We start from the raw sequence: 11,598 nt of genomic DNA on the forward strand, positions 1-11,598 counted from the left end.
AGGAATGAAATCTGTCCCAAACCCCTCCCCTCCAAGCTCTTAAGCGGAGGCTTTCCTGCACAAGTGGTGGTTGGTGACTCTCCCAACATTGCTCGCGATATGTCACTTTGAACTCCAATGCGAAAAGTTTGGCAGCATGCTATTAATATACATGGTTCAGAGGGAAACCTGTGAGCTATGCAAGGGAGGAAAGTACGCATGTTGCAGTCTTGACTTTTTGCTGTTACCCTCTACTCCCAGCCCCTTCACCCGGATAGGATTTCTGGCATATAGAGCGAAGAAAGGGAGGCAGCCTGTAACACTGCCCTGGGAATGTGTGAATTCCAGTAGCAGGGCTGGAGCAGGGGGAGGGATGGTCCTGAAGCCCTGTCAGCCTTTCATTCTTTACAAAAGAATGAAGAGAGAAATGAGATCCTAGGCACAATTTACTGGAGACCTGTGTCCCAAAATAATCTTGGCATGTAGCAAAATCTGGCTTGAAATACCTTCCTTTCTTCAACTGGTGGATGAACTTTGTGTCCTTCAGTTGTTACTCGGATAGCCTTGCTGGACATTCATATCTGGGCATGATGAGGACATGTGATGAGCACAGTTAGAATGGACTAACTGTGGAATTATTATTTGGAATCAGGTATACAAGACAGAAGATGTTTTATGGGTGTGTTACTTTGGTTTTGTTTGCTGAGGTGTACTGTCTGATGCAGACTGACTGAGTCAGGGAGCCAGAGGTACATGGCAAAGTTGTGGAGCAGCTATAAAAGCACAGCTCGGATATCACGCCCTTGTCTTGCATCCTGTGGTACAGGCAGCTGTCAAACTTGTTCTTCAGAAAAAGAAGCTGGTGCCAGATTTTCTGTAATGGGAGTGGTGAAAGGCAGAACTGCTGAGGTAGCTAGTGGTTTCTAGGGAGAATGAGAGGCTTCCCAAAATTGGAGGGAAGATACTAACAGGAAAAGGTCAGAAAAAGCAGAGCGGCATGCTGCTCTCCAGGTAACTGTAAAAGCTGGGGAGCACTGCTCTGCTAAATCCTGAGTTAAATGAGTGATGAGTAGTTTATGAGTGTGTTTGCCCCTAATAGTGCAATTGACTTGTTAACAGTTTTCTTGACTTTTGGGGTTCTCAAAGTGTTACAGAAAGGCATTTTAACTGTGGCTGTTGGGGGGGGGGAGGCATATAATAAGGCAGTACAATTTTGAAAAATAGAAGGTATTCCAGTCTCCTCCCTACTTTGAAAGCTTGGACTTTACAGCATTTTTCAGCTTGCACCATGAGGGATGAAGTGGGGAGGTGATCAATATGGAAGCAGCATTTTCAGCAGAAGGGGAAGCCCTTTAAAGGGTTTTACATGAAGCTTTTAGTAACAGGAGGAATTTTTCTTGGTTGTTTTCATTGATTCCTTTTTGATAGGGGGTGGGGAGGCTTGCTAGGACTGGAAATCCTTTCTTCCAATTTGACTTCCTCCCAGATAGAGATCTGAGTTGAGTGATGTTTTTCAAGGAGGGGTTTTTAGTGTGCGTATGCATTGTGCAACGCGATCTATCTGAACGGCAGGAGGCCTGTAAGCTTTTTATATATGAGCTGGGGACTGCGCACATGAAACTTCAGTGTTTCCTGCCACAATAGGCTTGAAATGTGGCAGTGCTCTGAAATGTTTTTCCATGAACATCTGTGGAAAATGTCTTGCTCAGATTCTTTCCATTCAAGGCAGAACTTGCTGGCTGCAAGCAGAGACCTCCTCTCTTCTTTCTCCACTTGCTGTTGCAGAGGGACGTATTTATTCCATTTGGTTAACGATCTGAAATGTTAATGTAAAGGCATTTGTTTGAAACTTCCTGTTCAAAAAATGAAATGTGGATTTTGTCCACTGAATTATAAACTGGCAGTTGTGGGGGGGTGGTGGTGAGAAGGAGCCTAGTAGGTCATTAGTTTTCAAATATTCAATCAATGGCAGATTGTTCTCTGCTGGATATATTTTAAGACCAGAGAGGATCTTGTGGATCCTCTGGTCTGGCCTTATGAATAATGTGGATCACTAGACTAATTTCATAAAATGAATGCCCGCTGTATGTCCAGTAGCTGTAAGCAAACTAAGCTTATTTGGGGGACAGCGGGAAGCTGTCCCATATAAAGACTTTAATATTCTTCAGTGCTTTTTTGGTTTTCCCAGTCTATAACAGAAGTTCGGCCATCTCTTTTTCAAAGGTTGCCCAGCAATGCGAGGGACAAGAGCAACTGCCAGTGCTTGTCTTGAAATTTTCTCTTAATTTCATTGCATCAGTTCTGCTGAAACTCAAATGCATCCTCTCTCCTCCTGAGCTATTGGATGATGTATGTGTACGTAGCCTTTCTTTCAGCCTGGAACACACCTGTCTTCTGTTCCTTGCTGTTCTTCTGAAGCCAGTGTATCAAGAGTTTCTTGTAAGATTTGTGATCCTACCCACCCAACCTGAAATCTCTCACTTGTCTTCTAGTAACCTGGAGGTGTTGCTCCAGTGGCAATGCCTTTGCACTGCAAGGGCTGAGCAGCGGATGAGAGAGACTGTCTTTTTTTCGTGCTTCCCTTTGCCTGCAGCCTTAGCTGAGCTGGCCAGCAAAGGTGGAAGTCAAATAGCTGGGAACTTGCTTGAGATCAGAGTGCTTATCTGATGCAGGCCTGTGTACTGGTATCTGGTTCAAATGGCTCCAGCTGGCCTGCAGCTGGTTTTTTAATGCTGAGGCACCTGGTCTCTGTGAAATCCACCTGGTTTATCCTGGCATTATAAATTCTTCTGTGGCATTTGTCCTTTAATTCTATCCCTTTTACCCTGAACCTGGCAAGCCAGGTTAGTGTTTAGTGTCTTTTACCACTATACACTCACAGGGATTTCTACAGAAGTGATTTATTTTCCCCTCCCTTGAGGGAAGCAGGGAGAAGGAAGCTTTTAATCTCATATTGAGAAGTATGTTATGAGAGAGAACCATTTGGAGCTTGGCTGTGCTCTGAGCTGGCTTCCCCCTGTGCCATTCAGCAGAGGGCTGAAAGCTCTGGAGAGCCAAAAATAAAAGAGAACTTTAAGGGAAGCGTCTCAATGAAATTTTCAACTCTGGATTACATCTGCATGTGAGCTCATTGCACAGCAATGTATTATCATTCACTTTGGAAGAAGCTGAGATAAACTGAGAGCTGCTGAAATATGAGCTGAGTATAGATGTTGAACTTGCAATTAAAATGAAATGATGCCCTGCAATGACCCCGAGAGATACTCAGTTTCAAGAAAGGAGAATAGAAAGATTCTTTAAGGAAGGAAACCTTAATCATCAAAATGAATGAAGAGCAATACAGCAGAAACTCTTTGGCAAGAAAGGCTGGTATTTTCCAGCCACTGTTAATGGGCAGGAACGTGCTTTGTCATTGTGTGCCTTTGTGCCTGTGTGCATTAATTTGTAGCTGGAAGTAGAAACCACAGACTAAACTACTGTGGGCTTCTTCCAGTAACAGCTATTATGAGGCTTGGGGTAAAACTTGTTAGGGAACAGCTCCATGAAGAAGCAGGGAGAGGGCAGGGGACTGGAACAGTGTGGGTGAAGGAGCTCATTATCTGGAGAAAGGCGGGTCATGGCATTCTCAGTTCAAGTGAATGATTTGGTGCTAGGGCAGATATGAGTAATATTTTGGAAGACAGAAAACTTGTGGGCTGCATCAGTGTTTTTCCTCCGTTGCGGTCTGTGGTGCTGGCTGATTGCAAGTAGGGAAGCTCCATGCAGTGATTGCGGCCTCCCTGCTGGGTAATGGACTGGGCGCAGGCTTCTGGGGCGGAACAGCCTGCTCTGGATCTCTGTTGTCAGTCAGGTTCCTTGACCTTTCTCTGCTCTACTTTACTTGTCTGGAAAGTAAAGGTAACTCATGTCTGTGGGGAGACTATACCTTATTTTTGCAGAGAAGTAGTAGCTAAAATGATACAGAAAAGGCCAAAATGTCACCTAGGACCTAGGTAATTGGGATCTCTTCTGTTGTAACTCTGGATGTTAACTGGCTTTTGGTTATTCTTGCTCCTTTCCCCCTTCTTTTTCTTGCAGATTTAAGGTGGTGTCGCGGTTTAACCCCAGCCAGCAACTAAGCACCACACAGCCAGTCACTCAATTCCCCCTGGTGGGATGGGGGAGAGAATCAGAAGAGTAAAAGTGAGAAAACTTGTCGATTCAGATAAAGACAGTTTAATAGGTAAAGCAAAAGCCGCGCGGGGGGGAAGTGATGCAACCACTCACCACCCGCTGACCAATGCCCAGCCAGTCCCTGAGCAGTGATTGCTCCCCCTGGCCAACTCCCCCCAGTTCACATACTGAGCATGACGTCACATGGTATGGAATATCCCTGTGGCCAGTTTGGGTCAGCTGTCCTGGCTGTGCCCCCTCCTAGCTTCTCGCTGGCAGGGCATGAGAAGCTGGAAAGTCCTTGACTAGTGTAAGCACTACTTAGCAACAACTAAAATGTCGGTGTGTTATCACATTATCCTCATGCTAAATCCAAAACCGAGCACTGTACCAGCTACTAGGAAGAAAATTAACTCTATCCCAGCCGAAACCAGTATGGGTGTTTGGATTACTGAGTCGGGAAGGACAGCAGGGAAATGGGATGACAACAGGTAAATAGGGCTCAGGATTTTTTTATTTTTCTCCAATATGTAAATCCCTAAGCTGAATAGATAAACTCAATAAACTTGAACTCCTCCTTTCCACCCTGCAGCCTGTTCAGTGTGAATCTGAGCACAAAGTAATAAACCAAATTTGGTGCAGCTTATAAACACTTCTTCCTTTCATTTACATATGTGGAAGAATTTGTAATACACTTTCTAGCTGAAAAGTATACCACTATAGGATTTGGATCCTGGAGTTTCTTTCCTGGGTTGCATGAAATCAACCGTTTGAGCAATGAGATCTGCCATAAAAGGGGAAATTCAGAAGAAATTACACCAAACAGGTCCTGATCCTGGAACCTGGTTTCTCTTTAAGCACTTCTAGATTTGTACTAGTAAACTTCTAACCTCAGTTTCTTCACTTTCTGTTTAAAATTATATAGTGTTTTTCAAGCATTCAGAAGTTGAGAAATGCTCTGAAAACTCTTTTTATTCCTATCTGTACTGCAGATGCTGTAACTGTAATTGTTATTACTTTAATAAAGAAGAAAACTTCTTTTAGGGGTTGTATCTAAGCTTACACATGGTCTTACTATAGTGAGAAAAAGAGATTTTGACTTAGTTTAAATCAAAGGTCTCAGCAGAAGATGGCAATTTAGGGGAAGGTTGATGCTTAGCTCTTAGAATTGGGAATGCTGGTTGGTTTTGTAAATCTGTGCTCTTCAGTTTCCAAATTAGCTGAGGGTGTGACATTTATCTTCAAACCTGAAGTTAATAAAATCCAATTATTTCTCAGCTTTCAAGCTCCTGAGCAGCTTTCCTACGCTTAACTTTGCTTTGTTCTTGATGAGCTTTACAGGTCATGCTTGATCTGTCAACTCTGCAATTGAAACTAAATTCTGGTTTGTTTATTCTTCCGAGTGACCAATAGGTGCCAATAACAGTATTTCAAACTGTTAAATACAGGTGGCAAGGTGAGCAAAGCCGCATCATCTGTTACCTGTAGAGTTCTATTTTTCTCAGTGTTAATGTAGCATGAACTCAGATCTTGTCGAAGGAGAGTTCATGTCGCCTCCCCAACCCTTCCTGTGACACTGCAAGTGCTTGAGTGTGGCGATGCTGAGACCCGATAGTCCGTGTCCTCAGTGTCTGCTGGGAGTTGCCTGTTACCACATGCCTGCCTCTGTAAGCTTGGGGTTGAGGATTTTTTTGGTGTGGTTGTTTTTTTTTTTTGTCTTGGAGGGTAAAAACTTAAGAAAAGCACTTGGGGTTTTTGTGCCAAGCCCTGCTTGGTGGAGTCTAGATCCAGGGCTTCTTGAATACTGCGGTGTGGTGGTAATGGGGAAAAAAAACCCAACAGGATCTACACTTCGCAGAAGGTTTTTTGTGGCACGTTTGTGACCTCTTGGGAGGTCCTCAGAAGACTTGAAAATGTGTCTGGAAGCATCCCGTGTTTGCTCTGGTGCTGGTTTTTGTCCAGGTGCTTTTCTTGAGCCTGCAGTAAAGCATATGTCCAGTTAGATAAGGTGATGGTTTTGCTTGTAACCCACTAACAAACACTGGTTTGCTGCTGCTTTTGTTTGAGATTGGCATGCAGCTCGTTCCTGCATCTCTCATCTGGTTGCCAGACAGGTTCAGCTAAAGCCAGAGTAAATCGTTTAAGCTGGGGACATCAATCAGGCAAGTTATAATCAGGTTAAAAGCATTGGTCAGTTGGGTGTTTTAGAATAAAACCGAACAAAACCAAGACCAGAACCCTTTTATAGAGAAGGGTGGCATGCAGATGACTTAATGAGGGAGTAGAGCTGTGTTAGCTTCTGTGAATCTTTCTCAGGCTGTGTAGTGACTACAACTCTGACTCAAGTGTACCTTATGGTGGAGGGTAGGGGATTAAATGGTCTTTGTGGTCCAGCTCAGGGCTAATGAGTCTCTGTTCAAAACAGCCTCCTGCCTTTTCAGGTTTGGGGGTGGGGGGTGTGTGTGTGTGAAATCTACGAAGATGCTTTATTCTGTCCTTTCATGCCGGAGGGCCCGGGGCGTGTGGGCAGAAGGCCTGAGATACTTCCAAAGAAGAAAGATGCTCCTCCTAGGAAGTTGCAACTACACAGTTTTCAAGACTGAACTAAGAAACTTTCACTGTAATGAAGCTTGCTTAGGTTTAAAAAAATAAAAAGTAATTGTTTTCCCTCTTCAGCTGGAGAGGGAAGAGCACAACCCCTGACTCATCTCTCAACTCCTTGTTGAAATCCAGTTGTTCTAACACAGGACAATGATTTCTCCCTGAAGGTACAGAAGATAATCTGCAGTAGATATACCCTAGTAGGGAAATAACCAAAGGGAAGTAACTGTTTGTGGCTTACCAAGGGGAAGTACGATCATGAAATGACAGAGCAGCTGCTGCCTAGTAGCTGCCTTACTGCCCAGGAAGCTTTGACTCTTCATGTGGGAGGCAGGGTAGAGATGCGCTTGGTGACCCAGAACTGAAGAGTATGTAGGGAGTGCTGCATTGCCGTGATATCTGGCCTTTCCTGGCTGAGTTACCAAACAAGCTTAGCTTTTACCCTGACATTCAATGGCCAGGAGTGCTCAGACTCCACTCTGCATTAGTGGTTTGTTGGCATGCCAGGGTTTGAAGCCAGTGTCTGTTGAATGCAGTAGATGCTTGGACTTTCAACCTAGAAATAAGGCCTGAAAAGTCCTGTCTGTATGCACCCTCTGTCTTTCCTTGTTTACCCTGCCAGGGCAGGGGTAAGGCAGCCCATCCTTAGCCTGACAAAGTTGGGATCATGCAGTTCATCTCCCTTGCTCAATCCCTGCCAGCATCTAGCCAGGACAGAGCCTGTTTGCTGGAGTAGAGCGTGTCCCATATTCCTGACGTGATGTCACCTCACTCACTGCTGGGACTTAGGATAGATCCTGAGCTATAGACAGTACCAGGATTATTATGGTGCTGTTTTGTCTTTGATCAGTGCAACAGAGGGTATGTGCTGGGAATGCAGGGATGTTCCTGGCAGATTTTGACAGTCTCTTTGCTTCTGTTGCTCTGACAGTTCACACACAGCTTGAGACTTTTCTGGTTGCAGTTGGCTGGAGTGCCCTGGTCCATGCTGCCTTTAGTCCCCTAGGATCTTGAGCTTCTGTCTGCACAACTCCAAAGAAAATGGTGGAAAATGTCTTGTTTTATCTGAAGAAAAATATTCAAATAGGCTGCAAGGGGAATATGGTTGGGGGTTGGGGGTGGGGGGTGGGGGAATGTCAGGAAACGGACTGAATTCACACAGAAGGAGTTTGGATAGAGGCTGAGGAAGCAATCAGATTAATCTCTCTCCGTTTCCCCACAAAAGGATCCCATCGTGCTGAGCTTAAGTTAGGGCTGCAGGCTGCTTGTGAAGTCACTATGTGAACAGCCGAACTTCAGAGCATTCTGGGTCTCTTATTTCCTTAAATATGTTCTAGCATAAGCATGTAGGAGTCTCAGCTGGTAGTCCACATGTAACCTCTATTGCATCTCTACCACCCTCTTACCCTTGCTTGGTGGGGTAACTTGCAATCTTAATTTTTAATAGAGAGGACTTCTAGTGTCAAAATGGATACAAACCTCTGTGATTGTATGTCTACATACTGCCCTTGTGTACAAAGTACAACTGCTTCTGGGGCAGAGAAGAGGGCTGTAAGAAATTTATGGTGTAACAAAGAGCAGCGCATTGTGCCCAGTGGAAATTGTGGGGGGAATTTTGGAAGCCACAGAAGTAATTATTGCGTTGTAATTGGAATTCATGTCTTAGTGTGCTGTGTAATCTCTGCTGACCAAAACAAGCCAGGCCCTTGTAGTCTAGAATAGTTTCACCAAAAATGACAGCTCTAGCTTCATGGCACATCCAAGTTTCTTTCCAGAACCTCAGTTTGGAAGTGATGTGATAAGTGTGTGCGGTGTGGTGAGTTATTAGCATAGCTTTCCACAGAAACATGTTGGGAGGGCAAGGGGCAAGTGGATTGTCTTGGATGATTTCCTTAAATGTTCTCCATCAAAAGCGTTGTTTGCCACTGATCTTCGGTGGATTTGAAATTTACAGTTCCTGTACTAAAATAGTAGCATGTAAGAGTGGAGGAGGGCAAATCTTCCAACAGCTTTTCTTTCCTCCCAAACTACCTTTCTATGCTTGTTGTTGCTGCTGCTGTCCCAGAGGTAGCTAAGCCAGGTAATGATAGCAGCTAATGGAGTCCAGCAGCGGTAAAAAGGATTACTTCTTAATCTGAGTCCCAAGTTCCTTCTTGGGTTCCCTGGCCCCTTCCCCCAAAGCCATCCTGGAGGCCACCATTAGCATCAGCTTTCCTCCTACTCATCTCCCTCACCTTGTTTAGTAGAGAATATTTTGACGCATTCTTCAGTTTCTGCCCTGTGAAATAGAGTACCAGCGATGTTGGCATATCTGGGGAGTTGTGGTTTTGTTAATTTTGCATCAGAGATGCAGTTGTTCTCAAAATTTGGGGAAGTTTTGTTTTTTAACTTATGTACCTCAGAAGTCAAACACCACGTTATCATGGTGTCTGAGCATTTTACTAACAGCCTAATGGTTTTCACCAATATCATCACCACTTTGCAACTGAAGGAGTTACTGTACCCTTGGGCTTTGAGACATCATCTACAGAAGAAGCTATCTGTGGCAGAGCCTGAAGGAAAACTCACAGAAAAGTGTTATCAGATGCACTTGTATTGTCTGTGTTTCAGTTCCGTAGCAGAACCATGTGTATTGTTAAAATACTGGTTTGCTCTAACTTGAATTCCTATTGACAGCCTCAGCCAAAAAGATCCATGCTGGATTAGCCTGAAGACCTGAACTCTCATGCTCTTAAAGGAGTCACCAGTGGAAGACCGGCTCCTTTTGTGCAGGACAGTAGACGGCAGACTTGGGCAGCAGCCTCTGTGTTGGCTGACAGGTCTGACAGTTTGGGTACTTTGTCTTAGTGTAGGAATTAATGGCTAAAAATGGATAACTAGTTTGTGAAAACTTAGATGATTGCTTAGATAGAGCTTTGTCTCCACAATCTAGCAGAGAATACTTCAAAAACATGCAAGAAAGGTTTTGGACACTGAAGAAAAGCCTGTCATGAATAATTGTGGTTACTCTTTTCTAGGTCCTGTGTTTAATGTCTCAGTGCATTCTGACAACCCGACGATTTACCAGGGTGAACTGGCAGATTTGCTGTGTATCGTCACAATGGAAGGAATGGCACTTGAACCAGGTATTTTGGCAAAATTATTTTACTTGTAACTCATTTGCCTTCAGCAGGCAGAATAATACCAGCTGTTACAACCCTACGTCCTTTGAATGAGGCTGGAGAATTGAGAACCAGCATTGAAAATCCTATAGCACTAGATAAATACAGGAGAGCGTGTTTGCTTTACACAGCCCAATTTAAAACAAGGTTTTTTGTTTCACATTCTGAGGGGAGGGGAAAAAAGTGTTCTTACTGCTAAACCCCACTGTGCCGTCTGTACCAACTGACCCCGCTGCTGGCAGTCTCAGCCTAAAACCACTAGATGGGCCATGAAAACTATTCCTGTTTCCTTTAATTGGAAAGGAGGTCCATTGGCAAAACCTGTTAAGAGAAAATGGTCATCTGTAAACAAATCTGTCACCTGGCCAGTCAGCTTCACACTTCAGAGTGAATTTAAGGCTTAATGTAAATCTGAAAATCACAGGAATTGACTACTGCAGCCTCAACGCCAAAAATGAATGTTTATTGCTGATGCATTCAGAGGTGAGCCTCATTTTTTGTGTGGAAGAAGAAAGAAACACAGTACCTAATTGCTGTGAAAAGGTAACAGACACTTTAAAGGCAAATTTTTATGAAGAGCTGAAAAGTTCAGAGAATTGCTCAGAACCTAGCTGCTTGCCAAGCATTGCCTGAGCTGCTTTTCATCAAAATTCTGTGACAATAACTCTGGTTATTATACCCAAAATTTGGGTTCGGAGTGAGTTTAGTTTTTTTAAAGTAATTCTCTCTATATATGAATATAAAAATGTATTTAAAATAAATCTATAAATATGTCTGTAAATATAAGTATATAAATATATATACCTAAATATAAAGATGACATGATTCATGCGAAACTGAGAAATCTACGTGTAAGCCACTACAAAAGAGGTGCTGTGCAGAAAATATTAGTTATAATGTAATGATGATTAATAATGCTCATAATGCTGATGAGATGAAGTACCAAGCTTAGTAAAGGCCCATCACTTTGAAATTCCAAGATGTCTGTTCTACATTAAATCCGAGTGTAGCGGGGAAGCAATTTGCTAGATTACAGTTGTGTGCTGCCTATGAAAAAATGATAGAAGTCTGTGGATTGTATTATTGAAATGCTTAGTAGGGAGGAAAAGCTGAGTAAACTTTATTGCTGTCAAAAGATTCATAGTCTGGGATATTGGACACAGTAAGCAGCGACGTATGCCTGTATGTACACCTCAGTCTGTCCTGTGGTTAAAAAAGGAAGCCTCTTCTAAGTTGAGGTGTGCCCGAGCTCTTACAGGTATTGTTGTGATTGCGAGGCAAAAGCAGCTGGTGTCCTTTGCAAAGCAATAATTGCTGGCAGGGAGCAGCTGCTGCTTCTGCTGGTGTTCGACAGCTAAAATAAACTTGGGGTTGCCTTGTGAAAGAGGCCTCAGCATCCCTGACTCACTTAAAACTTGAAAAGAGGCCACTTAGTAACAGTGGGGCTCTCCTGTCAGTGCTCCACTGCAGTTGGGTTTGTTATGGTTTTTTGTGTGTTTGGTAGCTTGAGACTGGGAGAAGCACTGATGAGATAAGGATAATCAAAGGGATTGAAGTGAAAAGGTGTCCTCTTCGAGGAGCTTGCACATCAGCACAATTAAGTTTTAACTGGGCAACTTCATAAGGGTTCATGGATGTCTGTTGCATTGATAGATGATGCCTGGAGTTGGAAATGATGCTGTTTCCAACTGTCATGAGCAGGCAG

General features: G+C 43.6%; 1 protein-coding gene across 1 annotated transcript in view; it reads left to right on the forward strand.

Annotated features, from left to right (window-relative positions):
• The window catches only part of PTGFRN (prostaglandin F2 receptor inhibitor), a 37,049-nt gene that overhangs the window by 18,112 nt on the left and 7,339 nt on the right, over positions 1 to 11,598 (forward strand). The window contains exon 6 of the mRNA XM_009323952.1: positions 9,750 to 9,857. Coding sequence (XP_009322227.1) covers positions 9,750 to 9,857 — 108 coding nt within the window. The remainder of the gene's footprint in view (positions 1 to 9,749; positions 9,858 to 11,598) is intronic.

Source organism: Pygoscelis adeliae, unplaced genomic scaffold, assembly GCF_000699105.1.
Source record: "Pygoscelis adeliae isolate BGI_AS28 unplaced genomic scaffold, ASM69910v1 Scaffold124, whole genome shotgun sequence".
Lineage (NCBI taxonomy): Eukaryota > Metazoa > Chordata > Aves > Sphenisciformes > Spheniscidae > Pygoscelis > Pygoscelis adeliae.